The sequence below is a fragment of the Typopeltis vanoorti genome, chromosome 24, assembly GCF_054136105.1.
Source record: "Typopeltis vanoorti isolate ZY-2024b chromosome 24, IOZ_Tvanoo_1.0, whole genome shotgun sequence".
In the NCBI taxonomy this organism is placed as follows: Eukaryota; Metazoa; Arthropoda; class Arachnida; order Uropygi; family Thelyphonidae; genus Typopeltis; species Typopeltis vanoorti.
This window is the reverse complement of record NC_143572.1, coordinates 27,411,503-27,431,199: the sequence shown is the minus strand read 5'-3', so window position 1 is coordinate 27,431,199 and position 19,697 is coordinate 27,411,503. Positions and strand designations below refer to the sequence as shown.

The window sequence follows — 19,697 nt, the reverse complement described above, 5'->3', positions numbered from 1 at the left end:
ACATAGCTCGGGGCACTTGGCGAGCGCCACGTCCGACACCCGCTTGATCCGCCTCTGCCTTTCAGTTGCTTCAAGTTCATGAAGACTGGCTGGGGATCAGTGCCAATCTGTATTTGCAGTTTTTCAAGTTCAACATGAATAAAAACTTTGTTTCAGACTCCAAATTTCCGTTCTTCTATCCGCCTTTGCTCAGTGATTGCAGTGATCTGTTTCAAAATTACATATACAGTATTCTCTTTTGGTATCCTCTTGAACTGGATTCATTATTATGAATCCAGTTCACTCAAGAGGATACCAAAGATTTACATAATCGTTTTCTTTCGTTTTGATTGTTCATCCAGTTGATTGACAGTTCACTGAGCTTGTTGTCTAGCAAAAAAATCCTGGTCTCAGCATACAACTAGGTCATTGTTCATATGGCTATTCCCGCTTTAGTGTGGGTAATTCTTTTCTTTTGTTGGCATTTTAGAATGTGGTGGATAGGTATAGCTACCTTTCCCCTTTGCTAAGAGCTGCCTAGCTTGTATAGCTCTGCTGGTAGCTTTATGCAGCATCAGCATAGCCATTAGCATCCTAGGAGCATACAAGTTCACCCACCATGATAAGATGCCCAATGTCAGATTTATTTATAAATAAAATAAATAAATCTGCGAAACACCTTTTATTCCCTATATGGAGTAAGCGAGATCAAACGAAGATAGGGAGACAACTACCATCATCTCGTGATCCCTAACCCTAACACAGTATATTATTTGTCTGATACTGTCGATTTATAGAGTTTATGGGAGGGATGAAACACCCGAGTTGTCGCGATAAAAAAAAAAAAACACTGTTTACCGTGCTCGATATAGACTAACTGGGGAACCTGTCGAAGAAAGGCTAAAAAAAAATTACTCTAGTGGGCAACTAGAATTGAACTCCAGTCTTTGGCAGCCTCGAGCTGTAGCAATCGGTTCTGTTTATTTATTAATTTAATTAATAATTTAATTTAATTTAATGATTATTATTTTTATGGCTATTTTCCCTGCTTTCGTTTAGGAGTGCCCCATTTTTTTAATGCCATTGGATTTTTCCTAAAGAATTCTTAGGGCATTGCAGATGTATTTTAGAGACAATTTATGTAGCATAATAGAAGAAAATTCGCACATACCTTTTCTTGGATGTTGTTGCCTGTCTTCTTTCTGGAGTGTGCATACTTCTGCTGTTATGGTGTTGAAAGGGTAGTGGGGAGAATTGTGGAATGTGGAAATGTGGGAGAATTAATTTGAAAAAAACTGGTTTTTTTTTGTATATATTATACATATATTATTTTTAAGGGTGGGCGTAGCAATTTTTTTGTAGGGTGGGAAAGAGATGAAAAAGGGGGCTGAAAATAGAAACTGTTTTTTTTTTTTTTTTTAGGAAGGGAAAGGGGGCCGGGGAGAGGGTTAACGGGATGAGAGCAGTTTCGACCGTATGTGTCGTCGTCTGAACTCATTGGAGGAAGTGGATCTATTTGGAAGTGGATTAATTTAATAATTTAACATTAATTAAAATGTTAATCGGGTTTGTTTATTAATTTCTTATTATTTTAGTTATTTATTTATTGTAATTTTTAGTAGACAGAGATGGTTTCGATGAAACTGAGCAGTAAACGACCTTGAGGGTTCCATTGTAATCTTTGACTGTAAAAGCGATTGCTGGGGCTTTTTTTGCCAGTTCCCACTTCAGTCAGTCGATTTTAGAAAAAGTTTTTTTTCTTTCTTTTTCTTTCTTCTACTTCTTCATTTTTTATTTAAGTTACACGGTTCTAAATTATTGCCAATCCACAATTATCATATTGTGGACTGGCATTCTTTCAAAAGTAATTGCAGAGACGTGCCTTACCTTTACATGGCATACTGTACCATGCGATGTTCCTCATCATTAACGAATAAATTCATAATAAAGAGGTTGTTCTCTTCAGCAAATTCCAGCAGTCTTTCTCTTCTTTCATTCCTCTTCCCCACTCCAAACTTTCCCAAGGAATTTAGGTTATTACAATTTGGAATCTGCAATCTGGAAGAGAAGAAGAAGAAGAAGAAGGAAGAAGAAGAAGTAGAAGAAGGAAGAAGAAGAAGAAGAAGAAGGAAGAAGAAGAAGAAGAAGAAGGAAGAAGAAGAAGAAGAAGGAAGAAGAAGAAGAAGAAGAAGGAAGAAGAAGAAGAAGAAGAAGAAGAAGAAGGAAGAAGAAGAAGAAGAAGAAGGAAGAAGAAGAAGAAGAAGAAGGAAGAAGAAGAAGAAGAAGAAGGAAGAAGAAGAAGAAGAAGAAGAAGAAGAAGAAGAAGAAGAAGAAGAAGAAGAAGAAGAAGAAGAAGAAGAAGAAGAAGGAAGAAGAAGAAGAAGGAAGAAGAAGAAGGAAGAAGAAGAAGAAGGAAGAAGAAGAAGAAGGAAGAAGAAGGAAGAAGAAGGAAGAAGAAGCAGAAGAAGGAAGAAGAAGAAGAAAGAAGAAGAAGAAGGAAGAAGAAGCAGAAGAAGGAAGAAGAAGGAAGAAGAAGGAAGAAGAAGGAAGAAGAAGGAAGAAGAAGAAGAAGGAAGAAGAAGAAGAAGAAGGAAGAAGAAGGAAGAAGAAGAAGAAAGAAGAAGAAGAAGGTATTATGGAAGAAGCACAAGATGAATGAGTATAACAACCAGAAGTATTCGAAATAAGAGGAACGAAATTGCTACATTCGTTGAGATTATTCGCCCCAAAATTGTTGGTATAAGCAAGATATGGTTAGATGGGGATGACAGAAAATAGATAGAAATAGAGATGGACGGATATAATATTTTACGTGAAGACAGACAGAAGAATGGGTGGAGCAGTAATGTTAATGGTAGCAGGTGAATTGTGCCCATTTAAGGTGGATTTGCAAGGGGCAAATAGTGGCAACGGTTTGAGGTAGTTTGGGGTGAGATAGAGTTGAATAAGATGAAATATTTAGTTGGGAGTTGCTATAGACCTGGATAACAAGAAACGAGTAATCATTAGGGGTGACTTTAATTATGATAATATAGACTGGAATCAACATCTGGGGATAAAGAGAATGAATTTCTGGAGTTTCTGAGAAACGATTACCTTAAGCAGTATGTAACAGAGGGTACACGAGGATATGCGGCATTGGATTTCATCATCTCATCAGATAATGTTATCATAAATGGGATGTCAAGTCTTTCACCAGTTAGTGATAGTGGCTATGAGGTTCAGCTGGAGGGTGGCCAACCATTTCAGGACATCTGTTAGAAAGGGATATTTGTGGAATTATAAGGCTAGTAATTATGAAATTTTCAGAAAACAGCTAGTGACAATAGCTTGAAAAAAGGAACCGGATCGAAAGGATATCAATGCTGCTTGGACCCTATTCAAGAACTACCTAGTGGAGACAATATCAGAATGTATTCCAAAGGTCAAGAAGTTAAATACGAGTAGGTATCATATTTCATACCTACTAAGGCTATTTATAATCTATATAGAGCCTTAGTCTCCACCACTCATCCATCAACTACAGCGAACCGCGTCAACTACACCAATGCCATTACTGTCCATCACTACCCATTATTTTCACAGGCAATCGCAAACATCCATGCCCTCGGTGGGATTCGAACCCGCAGCTTATCGGCTGGAGAGCTGATACGCTAACCACTCGGCCAACCAGGCTGGCGGTCTCAGTCAACATCTGACAGGTATCGAAGAGTAACGTATGAAGGAGCTAAATATAAGAGAATGGGCTTGACTAGTGGGGTACTATGGAGTTCTCTCCTTGAACCCCTCCTGTTTAACTTGTTAATCATATGGTCTGGAGGGGAAACAATTACTTATATGCTAATAATGGTAAGGTTGGTGATAAGGATGAGAGTTTTTGATATAGAATTCATGCAGGCTGACTTGAACAGATTGATTCTGTAATCAAATATTAATGATTTGATGACTGTTATGTTACTAAATGCACGGATTTGCATTTTCAACACTGAGTTTGAGTATATTATCTAATGGGATTTACCGCAAGTCGCTGATTAAGGCAGAGGCTTACAGTAAGTGCCTCTTTAGTGCATTTGGAAGAACAACAGAACAATGTGCCCTTCTATCGAAAAAACGATCATCCGTCGTGATGAGACGGAATCGAACCCGTCTCATCACGACGGGTTCGATTCCGTCGTGATGAGAGGAATCTTTATATGGGCTTTTTCAGTTGAAGGTGTGTTAGTCGATCTCATACGGGGGTTGCAGGGTTTTTTCTCCCAGAAATTCGTTTTTTTTTTCATCCCTCGTAGAGGCAAATCGACCACGAAAAAACACAAATTACAAAAAAAAAAAAAAAACTATTGGTAGTGGTGAAGAACGGTAGATGGCGTTGTGTGCTGATGAGTGGAGGTTTGAGTAGGGGAGGCGATGAGTTGTGCAGTTGACTAATATACCCTGCTACGATGAAACCTTGGACTCCTTGGAGGCATCACGTAATAATAATAATAATAATAATAATAATAATAATGGTGGGCAGTGAATTAAAGTTTAGAAGCGATATTTCAAATGTACTCAATATCTCACATTGAACGACTGCATTGAAAACTACTCTGAACTCGTATGAATAGGATATTACTCTCCCACTTCATTGCTTCAATGAGACTTCATCTGGACTGCTGTGCTAGATATGGTCACCAGGGTTCCATATAGAAGAGGAAGAGCTTTGGAAAACATCTCCAGGACCAATTAACCGAAATCATATCTGGCTTGTGGAACTTGTGAAGATAGACTAAAGGAGTTTGAAAAATAGAAAGAGAAGAGAGGAGATGACATATGATAAAAACATAGGGCCTTCGTAGCGCAGCTGTTGCGTGGAAAATAAATACCATGCGCCCAAGACAACTATCTGTAAGAGGAAAAGCGCGAATATGCAACATATATTTATCCTCTCGCATCTGGTACAAAGTGAACAACATCCCTTACCATGGGCAATGGGCAGACAAGATCCACAGGCTGTGCGCCCCCTACATCTGGAGCTCTCGGTATGAACCGACGAGGAGAACAACGCTCTTTCACGAATTAGAAGCCGGAGGTCTAGGTCTACTTAATATCCACTTAAAAACAGTTATCAACAGAGCGAAGACTGCAGAAACAGCAAACACTAAGTCATACCACAGATATGTAATAGCATTCCTACAGAAATGCCTTCCACACAGAATGATCAGCACAATGCCAGAGTTTCACGGAAGAGTTCCCAGAATGTTTACAGAGATGGGGGAGGGATACGTATTTGTGACAGAGCGTATCAACACTGAAACCTTAATAAATCAAAAAACAAAAGCAACATACTACAAACTAAGCAGAGCAACCATTCCCATACCACAACATAGAGAATTAAGAAGAGGACAAATCACACTCAGTCCGGTATTAAACAATGTCTTCAAGCTCCCAATACATCCAAGGTATAAAACCTTCTTCTTTAAAGCGCACCATGTCTGCCTACCAACCAAGATGTGGATAGTGGCTAAAGGTATACCCTTGAAGGGCATGCAACATGTCAGTTTTGCTAGGAACCGGAAACACGATATCACCTAATGTTATATTGCAAGGAAACAGAAGTAACTTGGAAAGCTGTTAAAAGATGGCTTCCCGAAATCAAATTAATCAATGAAGAAATATTATTCTGGCTAAAAAGAAAACATATAAACAAGGTGCAAACAACTGTTCTAATCCTAACGATGTACGCAATTTGGGCTCACAGGTGCGACCAAGCGTATGGAAGAGAAGACAGTCCCGGAACCATATCGAAATTACATCACTATATCCAGGAGGAGATCACCAATTCAGTCCAGTCTAGAATGGCTACAGAAGAATGGGCACACTTAACCTCCGACCTTACATCAGACGAACCCTCCAACCAACAACAGAACGATACCTTCATCACTCCTAGTGGACATGGGGCAAATCGGAAGTAAAATCGGAAGGATACTAATTCTCCACCTCCATCAGAGGAAACGGCATCTGAGTCACTTGGAACAGATCTCCTGCCGCAGGAAAAAAGAGTGCTTTCCTACTTCAATGCAAACAGTGAACTCAGTGTTACAAGTTTAACTGAAAAAAAAAAATAAAAATTATCTTGTAGAATATATAGTTTGCTAAATATATAATAAGTGTGATATATATTTATATATATGATATATAAATATAATTTACTGTATATTCCTTAAAGGAAAAAAAAATGTTAACCCCAACTGAAAGAGAGAAGGGAAAAAAAAAGCTAACAAAGCTGAAATATACCTTAATTAATGTAATAGAAAGTAATGTGTATGTAACTTCCAGTTATGAGATTCCCTGTTTATAAGTAAAGGAAGTCAAGGCATTTTATGAGAACAGTAATGTAACAACTACATTATAACATGATGATATAATGTAACATGAAACTTCGATTGAAATAATGGTATAACAATTGTATATATAATTCATTATGATGTAAATAATTGCAAAAGTTGATAATAAAGTTGTTCATAAAAAATAAATTAATAAAAATAAAAAAAAGTAGTGCAATTGGAAGAAGGACGGTACATTGCGCCCTTTCGATTGGAATAGGCCTAAGTTCGCTTCTCGTCACGAGGGGAGGAATCTTTATCTGGACGATTTCGATCGAAGATGAGTTAGCCGATCTCATACGGAGGTAGCAGGGTTTTTCCTCCCAGAAACCCGGGTTTTTCATCCCGAATACAAACAAATTGGCCCTTCAGAACACACGCAATTTACAGAAAAAAAATACTAGTTGGGGTGAAAGTGGGCGGTAGATGGCATTGATGGAGATGATTCGTAGTAGAGGTTCGGTGTAGTGGTTGAGACAGTTGTAGGTGTCCTCCTTGCGATGAGTCTTCGGACTCCTTGGAGGTATCAGGAATAATAATAATAATAATACATGTTAGTAAGAGGTTCGTACAGTATAAATCCATGGGAAATTTTGCAACTCATGGCAGGTAGAGGAGAACTCATGACCGTCCCTGGAAACTGAGTAAAGGTGTGTTCGAAGAATGTGAGGTCCAGTTTTCTTTTTGTGGCATGTAATGGATGAATACCATAAGCTGCAATGAGCATCTTAGTTGATTGTTCTTAAGGGACGATTTAATAGGCACAAAGGAATTACGTCTTCCGTTGTCCTTCTCAGATGAGTTTCTAATTCCCTGAAGGTACTTACTAACAACAACAACAACAACAGCAGCAATAATAATAATAATAATAATAATAATAATAATAATAATAATAATAATAATAATAATAATCAGCTAAGCCAACGCCTTTTTGTTCCCGTATAGGGAGTAGGCGAGGCCGTTTAATAATAATAATAATAATAATAATCCAATAACGCCTTTTATTTCCTACAGGGAGTAGGCGAGGTCGTTTTGGCTCTAACTTCAAATTTTATCATTTTAATAATATATAGTAACTTTTGGATTGTCCATAGATTAATTTCAGTTATTTAAGATTAGCTGATCAGTGGATTATCTCTTCAAGGTCACCTAGATTGTTGAACGTGATGAGAACTACACCGTTAGTGCAAGTCTATCTTGTTCTTGATCGTCATGCATTACGATAAGTAGCTTTCAGAATTATGATAACATGTGATATGAACTGACCTACCTATTTTCTGTAAATAGCGAGTCATGAGTTTCTGTTGCTATTCTAATGAATAGCTATGTCAGCTGTAGATAATGTGAGTTAACACAGGTGTTGGTTGTTTTTAATCGGTACCTCGTATAAAGAAACATAAGATGTTAATGAAGATGAAATTAACGGTACTCGCTAATTTTTTTGCCTTAATTTTAGGTATGTATCTATAGTTGTTAAACAGTATTTTTCATGTATTATGTCTCTGTTCGTTGAAACATTTGAATTTTGAAAAAGGAATTTGTGAGTTTAACTTGCCAGTAAAAATTATTTGGAAAATTAACTTATTGATCGTTATATTGAGGCCCAATATAATAACATGTAAACTATGTTATAATTTTGCATTAAGCAGCCTAACTAATAATTTTTAATTATTGATAGTGTAAATTATTATATTCTAAATATAACGTTTCCGTCACTTACCCAATCCAAGTATTGATAATTATTTTCAATAATCTGGAGTGTTTTTCGTTAATTACACAAGCCGACTTAAAGAACCAGGGCCTAATAGATAAGACATAAGGTAGAGTGGGACGGCTTAAAATGCCTTGTACACTGATTTCATTTAGTCATTAAAAATAAATAAATAAATAAAAAAGTGGATTTTTATTTTTGTTCATTATTATTATCACAGTTAAATCTTCTGGAGTCAGATTCATGAATTGATATACAATACTGTGCATTGTATATGCAATATATACAAATATTGTAAACATGGACAGACTTATTGTGAAAGGTTTCCCTTGTCTGCAGCATAGCTAACATATTGTACCTTACTCATGCACACATGAACAGCACAATCAAGCAATGCATTCATTCCATTTCGCTACCACTTGCCACAGAAAAAAAGGGGAAAAAAAAACTTCACATGCTGCTATTCACCACTCCTTTGTACAGTTCAAAACCTGGCTCCTATTATTTGTACCTTTTGTTATGTTAATCTATCTGAAAAATCTCTTGACATCCCACTCTCCTGAAATAATTTTTGTGCTAGATTGTCTTTTCATCTCCCCTTCACATCTTGTGACCAGACTTGAGCCCATTAGTCATGATGGCCACATCTAGGTATAAAATTGCAGCAGTTCCATTGTATAAATGGAAACACCATTATTTTATGCCTGTTGATTAATATTCTTCATATTGAGAAGGTCATTAACAGTTGGCCAACAAGACCTACTATGTGGTAGATAACCTTCACTGGCCAGTGCATCATCACATTACTTATTGGAGGACCTTTAACTATTGCCATGTTTGGTTCCCAGAGCAGGGATTCAGGTTCCTTCCCTCTTCCACACACACCACCAATTTTGCAACATGTATGAACAATATCTGTCAGGGACATACCAGACTTACTGTGAAGATCTAAACCTTCTTCATTTTCAAGCATACAGCAGAACCAACCAAGATGATAATGTGTTTAATTTGCTTCCTGATCAGCTGGTGTGTAATCTTGCTTCTATTACACTTCCAGGTCTTGCCTTGAGGGAAGCTGTGTAATGGTATGTTAAGGAACACTGCTGTGACTGTTTACTCCTTGTATGGGAAAATGCAGGACTCTTTTTTTTTTTTTTTTTTTTTAATAGGACTCTGTTAGGGTATATGCCACTCCTAGGCAAGCACTATTTTGCTGATACTAAATTCAAGAAAATATATATTGTAAAATTTAAAAAATAAGTGGAACTTTTATGATTAAGATCCAATTTTTCTGTTTTTACTGACTTCCAAACTCGCCATTGTTTTAGTTTCTTAGTGGGATTATTTTTGCTTTGTGTGTAAGAGTCTATCTCTTCATTGCTTTAGTTTCTTAGTTATTTTTGCTTTGCATGTAAGAGTCTAGCTCTTCAACGGTGTGTTCTTCTGCTTGCTTTCTTTTCATTGGAACCCTAAAATTAAATATAGTATCATTGCTGTTGAAATAAAATAAAAAACCTTCCTCAAAAAATTCCCCAATACTTACAAAACTCATGAAATCTTGCAAAAAAAAAAAATCTTTTTTTTTGCACGTCACCAACATTTTCTGTATAAGTGCAAACTAAATTATGTGTACCGTCAGCAGGAGACATTATTATTATTATTCAGGCCTCCATGGAGTCAAAAGACTCTTCGTGGGAGGTCCTTCCTAAGAACATAAAGTCTGTCAAGACTCATCGAGGGGAGGTCCCCCCCCCTGAGAAACACAAAGTCTATCATACCACTCCTTAAACTCATTGACCGTTCTCGCTCTCACCACTCCATCAGGCAATGCATTCCACGGTTCAACCACCCTCCATGCAAAGAAACCATTCCTCACCCTCTTGCTCACAGTTTCCTTTCGTAACTTCCAGGGATGGCCTCTTGTCATCACTCCTTTCCGCTGTTCAACCAAGCGAAAGAACTCCCCAGTGTCAACCCTGTAACCACCTCTCAACAGTTTAAAAGTCTCAATCATATCACCTCTCCTCCTTCTATCCACCAAACTCTGCAGTCCACATTCTCTCAGCTGATCCTCATAACTATCCTTGTACAGTCCTGAAACCATCTTTGTCATCCATCTTTGTATCCTTTCCACAGTTAATTCATCCTTGATCTTCTATGTTTGATTGAACCCCCACATCTCTGCCCCAGCAGCCACTATACCTGTTCAAACTATACCCTATATGACTACTCCTGCCACAAGGATAATATATTTGTGTTTTCATGTGATCTTGAATCTTCATTTTTGATCTTCTGTGGCTTGAGATTATTTTTCTTATTATGTATCATTCATCTGCTGTCTCTACTGCTCTCTTGGAAGATCATTCTGATCTCTTTGATTTATCCTGGGAGCTTGATTTCCTGTAATTCAATTCTTTAACAATGAAATTAACTTCCTTGGTGACTTTAATGTCCACAGCTAAAGCTGGCTCCCTTATTTTCAGTTCCACTGACCAAGCTGGAGGAGAAGCAGAGTCATTTGCTTGGTCATGAACCATGACATGGTTCCCCTTTAATATATTTAAAGTTTCTATTATTCCCTCTTTTCCCCTCTATCAACTAATCGTTGCAATCCACAAACCTTCAAGCTGCCCTCATAGGGAGCCTTCCACAGACTTGTCACCAGCAGAGTAACTTATCTCTGAGTCTTCTCTGCCATCTCCTGGTCCCCAAGAAATTCAGGTCACCCCCTCCCACACACACACCAACCATGCTATCTATGGATATTTCGTTTCCATTCCCATTTGTTCAACTTTTATATTTTTCCATACAGTATTCTGTAAAATGCCTTTGCAAAGTCTAGCAGTATCATGGTGTAGTCATTTCCCTTTATCTAATTCTGCTATCACTATTATAAAATGTGAGTAAATGATTAAGGAAGGACCTACCTTTTTATAAAGCCATGTTGCCTACCATAGAGTACTGTATTTGCTATCCGCCCACTTTGGATTTTGCCTTTAACTAGCTCTTCCAATACATTAACTACCCGAGATGTTAAATGATCTGTAATTCGCTGTTTCTGTCAGAGCCAACTTTTTGTAATGGAACTATCTTACCTTTTTTCTATTCTGCTGTGCAACCTTGCCAGAGCTGAAACTTAGATTGAATCATCTAAGTTGATACAGTGATTCTGTGTGTTTTGATTGTTGAAATTGATCTACTTTTCATTTCAGATAACAGTTTACTTGATGAAATGGTTTTCCTGAAGATTGGCAACAGTTCACTTGGGAGACAGTTCAGCTAGTACATGTGGTCACATTAATTTCAACATTTCGATGTCTTATGATTGATTTTTTTGAATGCCAGTCAGGTCACATGGATTGCTCTTATATAGCAAATTTTTTCATTGGGTCAGAAATTTAATTATATTTGACAAGAAATTCTGTTTTTATCAGGTATGCTCTTCTTCATAGCGTGTTAGCCTTTCACATCTGCAGATGTTTCACACTGCTTCAACTATAGTATGCCCGAATTCAATTACTTAGCCCATCTGGCTACTCATTCTAAACATTTAAAAAAAATAAATAAATATAAATGATTAATGTACAATTTTACTTGCAAGTTCTTTAGTATACTAAATGTCTACTAATGGCAATTAAAATTTATGAATGTAGTGTAAAAATAAATTTTATAAATTTTTATTCAACCTTATATCATTGAACAATTTATGAATGTAGTGTAAAAATAAATTTCATAAATTTTTATTCAACCTTATATCATTGAACAGAGGTTAGCATTTACAAGTACAAGATGAATAATAAAAGCATGTTGCAATATTATTATTATTATTACCCTAAGACCCCATGGAGTCTAAGACTCATCTAGAAGCCCTTTTGTCATATACACAGCTCATCATACTGCACCTTAAACACACTCAAATTCTCTGCAGACACCATACACACACACTCGGCAGCACATTCCAGTCATTCACAACTCTGTATGAAAAAACCTGCTTTTCACTCCATTTTTCACACCCACCTTATACAGCTTCCTCTTGTTCTCCCCTGATCTTTCACTGTTTTCTGTAAAACCTCTTCAACATTGATCCTATAATAACCTCTTACTGACTTGTAGGTCTCTATCATATCACACCTCTTCCTCTTATCCACTAGACTGTAGATTGCACCTTCTCAACCTTTCCTCATATTTGACATTCCAGAGATTAGAAACTACTTTAGTCAGTCTCCTTGAACTCTTTCCAACATCATCTCATCTTTTTGAAAACCAGGTGACCAAATCTGCACATAGTGGTCCATGTGCAGCCTAATCAGAGGTCTTATATAATGGAACAAGAATCTCCTTCTACAAGTCAATGTCCTCTGCATCAATCCCAGAATTTGTTGTGTTGTCTTCACAATTTTGGTAATGTGTCCTCTAAATTTTAGATCCTTATCCACTGTCACCCCAAGATTCATCATCACCATCTCTCCAATGAAGCTTTTTTATTTCCTCCACCTCCAACAACATATCCCCACCAAGCATAAATTCTATATATCCCAGCTGGCCTGGTTGGCCAAGTGGTTAGCTTATCTGCTCTTCAGCCATAAGGCTGCAGGTTGGAATCCTGCCATGGGCATGGATGTTTGTGATTGTCTTTGGAAATATTAGTGGTGGCTGGTAGATGGCGTTGGTGTAGATAATGATCGTAGTTGTGGTTGGTAGAAACAGAGAGTTGTAGAGTGGATGCCCCTCCCTCGATGAGCCATTAGACTCCCTGGAGGTGTCATGTAATAATAATGATCTTTGTTTCCCAAATTTTAAAACCTGGCATCTCCCCACTCCCGTGCCCATTCAGTCATTCTATTCAAGTCTTCTTTTAAGGCCACAATCTGCTTTACTCTGTATAGTTCATCCCAACTTTGCATCATCTGCAAACAACTGAATATTCCCATCCAAATCCTTGCCAATATCATTAACATATAGGTTAAACGGCAGTGATCCTAAAACAGACTTTTGAGGTACACCACTAGTGATGTTCCTCTTCCGGAATATTGCTCCCCCATACACAACTTGCTGATACCTATCAGATAGCCAATCTCTGATCCACTGCACTAGTCTAATATCCAACCCCATCTGATCTAGTTTGACTATCAACTTATCATGCAGTAATCTATCAAAAGCCTGTGTGAAATCTAGGTATACTACTGTGTATTCCTCTCTCTCTCTCCAATGAAGTTGTTACCTTATTGTAATAAGTAAGTAGATTACTAAAGCATAATCTTCCTTTAGCAGATCTATACTGTCCATTAAAGATAATACCATTGTTGTCAATCTAATTCTGGATCCTAGTTCTCACCAGCTTCTCCAACACTAACCACAACATATGACACACAGATAGGCCTATAATTTGACTTGAATTCTGTCACCTCTCTTATGAAGTGGCACAATTTTCCCTCCTTCCACTGCAAGACTCATATTAAACAAATATGTCAAGGCAGATGTCAACTCCCTAGTACATTCCTTCAAAATACATGGTGATATACTATCAAGTCTGACAGCCTTACTAACATCTAGTTTACTCAATTTCCCCATATACCTCTTGCTCATTTACAGTCAGTCTTTCCTTATCATCATCAATTGCTCTCAAACTCTCCATGATGTCACATTCATTCGCTAGCAAAAGTTGGGTCGATTGGTAGAGCCTCTGTTACTAATGGCTCGCAAAAAGTTAAGCAAGTTTGAGCGCGGTTAGTAGTTGGAAGGGATAAATCATTCGATGCTGTTGGCACACTCTCCCTCGATGAGTCTTTGGACTCCCTGGAGATGTCACATGATAATAATAATAATGTCACATTCATAAGAATGAAATATCTTTATGAACTGTTTATTAATTATCTCAACTATATCCTCTGAGTAGTTTTGATGTGCAGCCAGCAGTTGCATATCAAGACCTCTACAGGTTTCTTTTTGGCTTCATTAGCTAACTGCTGCTTGTAATTCACTTTTGCTACTCTTACTAACCAAATCACCTTCCTTGCCTATTCTTTGTAATCTTCATGGAATTGATTAATACCTCTTCTCTTATCTGCCTCCATAATGCCTTTTTCCTCTATATTGCATGCTGTCTCTTCATTCATCCATTCATAGTTGGGATTTATGAAGATGCAACACAAGTGTTAAAATAATTACTTTACTTAATATTAGGAAAGTAACATTCGACGTTTCGACCTCTGCATCAAGGTCGTCGTCATCAGGAAAATACATATGTATAAGATGTAAGCTACATGCCACTGTACTTTACAAAGGTAAACTGAATCTAAGCTGCTTCTTATTAATTTTTATCTAGCCTGATCTCTAGTGGAGAAAAAAAAAATAATAAATAAATAAATAAAATAAAATAAAATTTAATTTAATTAAAAAATAAAAATAAAAAAATATAAAAAAACCTAACTATAAAAATACCTAAATTAAAAACAGAACTACATTAAATGTTTCTAAAATCCTCTCGTATTGAGATTTTCTTCTGGGCTTGTTCCGGTTGTTATTAGGGTTGTAGATGGGTCCTCCACAATCTTGGAATGATTAGTCCGTCATTTTTGTTCAAGTTTGGATTGTGTTTTAGCATTTCACAGGCTTTTTTGAATTTTCTCTCAAACCAGGTTTTGGTGCTGTGTAGGGACTTGATGCCTTTCCAGTCAATCCTATGGAATGCATGGAGTGCATTATCTGATAGGCCTGTTTTTCCATAATGAAAGTATTTAATGTGTTGTTTGTGTTCGTCCTTTCTGATTAGGATAGTACGTCCTGTTTCCCATATGTAAGGTAGTTTATATGTACATTGGATTTTGTAAACCCCTGGGTAAGCCAGGTGTGGAACAGGATCTTTGGAAGAACTGAGTAAATTTCTTAATTTTGTCAGAGGTTTGAAGGTAGTCTTGATGCTGTATTTATATAATGTTTTGTCTATTTTTTTAGAAATGCTTCTAACATAGGGTATGGTTATGGCATTCTTATAAGCTTTTTGGTTTTTAGTATCATTTTGAGGAGGATCTTTTGAACTTTTTTTTTTTATTATATCCATTTTTTATAAATGTATGGTTAATGATTTTGAATTATTGGTTTAGAGCTTGTTCGTTCGAGCAAATAGTTAGTGCTCTGTTTGAGAGTGCTTATGACTCCTAGTTTTTATGTTGGGTGGTGGTATGAATTTTTGTGTATGTACTAGCCCGTGTGTGTGTAGGTTTGCAGTAGACTGAGAGAGAGAGAGAGAGAGAGAGACAGCCTGAGGGAAGATGTGTGACTAGTGTGGCCAGAAAAGGAAGAGAGTTGTTGTTTTCGATTTTAATGGTGAATTGAATACATTTGTGTTATTTGTTCAGGCGGCTAAGGAATGTATTTAATGTTTTACGGCTGTGGGGACAAATGGCTAAAAGTGTTTTTATAAAACCACTTTTGTTTATAAAAGTGTTTTTATAAAATTTTTAAATTTGTTTATAAATGTTTATAAAATACACAAAATAAACACTCCACTATGTCTGATAGTTAAGGAATCGACAGCCAAGAAATTAGCGACCACCCTCAAGGAGTTGGTAGGTCATTCCCCCCTCTTACATAATCAAATACACAACATTTTATAAACAAAATTAAAACATTATACTGGCCAAGATTTATTAGTCAGCTTTGATAGAACTGCCCTTTTCATGAATGTCCTGATCAATGATGCTATCATTCTACTACAGAACATATTTCCACCCAACATCACAGCCCTCTTTGCGCACGTAGCACGTACTCCGCTCCTGGTATTTCCTGTGGCAAAACAATTTTTACCTCCAAAAAGAAGATACGGCAATGGGCTCACTCTCCCCCCCCCCCCCAATAGCTAACTTTTATGTGGAAGATTTTGAGCAACTAGCTCTAGATTCTCCCAACCTAAAGCCCACAGTCTAGCTCAGATATGTCGATGATATTTTTGCCATTTGGCCCCATGGACGCGAAACATTAAATATATTCCTTAGCCACCTGAACAAACAACACAAACGTATGCAATTCACGATTGAAATCGAAAACAACAACTCTCTTCCTTTTCTGGACACACTCATCACACATCTTTCCTCAGGCTGTCTCTCTTTCTTGATCTACCACAAACCTACATACACACACGCCAGTACATACACAAAGATTAATACCATCACCCAACACAAAAACTAGGAGTCATAAGCATTCTTAAACACTAACTAGCAATAACTATTTGCTTGAATGAACAAGCTCTAAACCAATAATTCAAAATCATTAACCATATATTTATAAAAAATGGCTATAATAAAAAAAAACAGTTGAAAGAATTCTCTTCAAAAATGATACTAAAAACCAAAAAGATTATAACAATGCCATAACCATATCCTATGTTAGAGGCATTTCTGACAAAATAGACAGAACACTACATAAATACAACATCAAGACTATCTTTAAACCCTTACAAAATTAAGAAATTTACTCAGTTCTTCCAAAGGTCCTCTTCCACACCTGGCCCACCCAGGGGTTTACAAAATCCAATGTACATATCTTACAAGGACACGGGACGCACTATCCTAATCAGAAAAGATGAACACAATCGACACATTAAATACCTCCAATATGGAAAAACGGGCCTATGCACTCCATACATACCATAGGATTGACTGGAAAGGCATCAAGTCCCTACACTGCACCAAAACCTAGTTTGAGAGAAAATTCAAAGAAGCCTGTGAAGTGCTAAAACACAATCCAAACTTGAACAAAAATGATGAACTAATCTTTCCAAGATTGTGGAGGACCCATCTACAACCCTTATAGCAACTGGAACAAGCCCAGATGAAAATCTCAATATGAGGAGACTTTAGAAATGTTTAATGTAGTTCTGTTTTTAATTTATTTTTATAGTTAGGTTTTTATATTTTTTTTATTTTTATATTTTTAATTAAATTTTATTTTATTTTATTTTATTTATTAATTTAGTTTTTTTTTTCTCCACTAGAGGTCAGGCAAGATAAATAAAGATTAATAAGCAGTAACTTAGATTCATTTTACCTTTGTAAAGTACAGTGGCATGTAGCTTATATCTTATACATATGTATTTTCCCGATGATGACCTCAATACAGAGGTCGAAACTTCGAATGTTATTAAGTAAAGTAATTATATCAACACTTGTGTTGTGTCTCCATAAATCTTAACTATGAATGCTGACCACCGTGTAATCTTAAAAGAAAGAGTTGTAATTCATCCATTTCATACCTACTTCATTTAACTTTCTGACCCTTGAAATACATTTTAGACATTGCTTCTACTAGACAGTTCTAGAATATCCCCCAAGCTGCATTGATCTCCTTTCCAGCTAACTCCTCATTCCATGCTGCACATGCAAGCTGTCTTCTGAGCTCCTTATGATCACCAGCCTTGTAGTTCCACATATACCCTTTCATCACAGAAGTCGTGATGAATATAAAGATTATATTTAAGAGAATATTAAAGAAAATATTAAAGCGAATATAAAATTACTTTTGGTTTATGTGAATTTTACTGATAAAAGGTTGCAAGCCTGTAGTAAACTAGTAGTACTATAGGTGGGATAAGGATTAGATAATCAAGAAACCTTTCTAAAGAATAAATGTGGAACTATTTTTTCAAGCCACTTCAGTTTCTTCCCCTTCCCCCATTATGATTCCTCATTTTTTTGATTTCTCTTATTGTTTTTATTTCTATTCCTTATTGAAACTAGACACTAACTGCAAACTGGGTCATTTGCATGAGTTGTTCAAAACTTGTAAACAGAAAGTCATCGTCATGAGATTCCTGATATGTACCCTCAATGGGTGTACAGGATATGATAGTACTACATGAAAAACTTACACCATTACTAACATCTTATCTACAATTTTTCTCCAAATCAATTTATTACCCATCAAGACTTCAACTTTATCAGATCTTATATTTCTATCTTCTAAGGCATTTTTTACTGTATCAATCCACCTATATCTTGGTCTTCCTCTGGGTCTTTTTTCTGCAAACCTGGCAAAGAACACTTGTTGTGCTAATCTTTCCTCTCCCATTCTATTTAAGTGACTACCTGAGATTAGCTCTGCTAACACATTCCTGGATGTTAACAATATTAAGTTCTTTCCTAATATCTTCGTTTTTAATATGATATTGCCACTGATGCCATCTGTTCACCCCTCTAGTCTTTCTCACAACTCATATCTGTGGTCTCTGGTCTTTGGTCAAGTGTTTTATTTCTAACCCAGCTCTCTCTCATCTATAAGTTAAAATTGGTTTGAGCACTGTCTTGTATACAGCTAATTTAGTGTTTTGACTAATTTCTCTCTTATTATTCAGTTGACTTCCTACCATACCAGCTTTATTGATTCTGTTGTCTATTTCCATATTTAATTTTCCATCTTCACTAAAAATCGTGCCTAAGTAGCTGAAATGTTTTACTTGTTCTATAGGTTCTCCATTCATAATGTAAGCAGAAAATGAGCCACATTAATGTAGCATTCAGAAAATTTTAAAAATCATTGGATTAGATAACTCATGATTTGGATTAGAGGGTAGACATGGGCAGATATCAAAGAGTGGTTTATGGAGGAGCTGAGTCCAGGAGAAGGCAGGTGACTAATGGTCCTCTGTTGTTTAATTTGTACTTTAATGATACTGGAAATAATTTGCCATTAAATATCCCCTTGTTTTCTGATGATGATAAATTGGGAAGAGCAGTAGTCAATGAAGGTGATGTAGATATCTTTGCAGGATGACTTAAATATGCTAGTGGTATGGGCAAAGGTAAATGTCTGTCAGTTTTACATGGCTAAGTGTAAGGTGATGCATTTGGGAAGATGGGTGAGATCACATGCTGTACTATATTAATGGAATTGAACTGCAAAAAATTTGAAAAGGCATGAGACTTGGGGATTATTGTGAACAGAGAACTTACGTTTAGAGAGCATATTCCAAACGTGGCTAAAACAGCACATGAAATTACATGATTGTTGAACATACTGGCAAACAGGGATAGGGAAGTTATTGTTCCACTTATTGTACAGATCTGGTCACCTGGATTCCTTGGTGTGAAGGAATTTTTATCCTTTATCTTTAGCTGGTGTTTACCAGAACCCTTATGAATGTAATTTGACATACTTTGGACAGACAGGCCATTCTGTGGAAAAAAAAAAAAAAAGAATTACTGAACATCAGTACTACATTGAATACCTGAAACCTCAAATGTCTTGTCTGGCATAACATAGTATTGATACTAACCACAGTATCCTCTGGGATGAAGTTTGTCTTCTTAATAGAAGCACTTTTAAAATATGAATGTCTTTTCAAAGTTTGATCAAAGAAATCAAATCAAAGAAAAACAAAGATTGTTTTTCTTTGATTGTTATGCCACAGGTACCTTTTATAGATTAAAATCTGACTATGATAACTGCTGGAAAATATTCCCCGACTTATAATATGTTAGTGGCTGCAGATAATCATTTCTCATTATATGTAAACAAATATCTCCACTGTTGAGGACTGTTACGTACGTGATTATTATTTCTACTGGTTCTCTATTGGAGTTCAAAGACTCATTGTGGGAGGTTCCAGTGATGTGCACTCACAGCTCATCATATTGCACCTTAAATTC

General features: G+C 36.5%; 1 protein-coding gene across 1 annotated transcript in view; it reads left to right on the top strand.

Moving 5' to 3' along the window:
* The first annotated feature begins 7,415 nt into the window (after window positions 1–7,415).
* Window positions 7,416–19,697, top strand: part of LOC150093046 (tartrate-resistant acid phosphatase type 5-like) — a 112,272-nt gene continuing 99,990 nt past the window's right edge. The window contains exon 1 of the mRNA XM_090413516.1: window positions 7,416–7,800. Within this exon, the coding sequence (XP_090269642.1) occupies window positions 7,746–7,800 (55 nt within the window). The 5' untranslated portion in view covers window positions 7,416–7,745. The remainder of the gene's footprint in view (window positions 7,801–19,697) is intronic.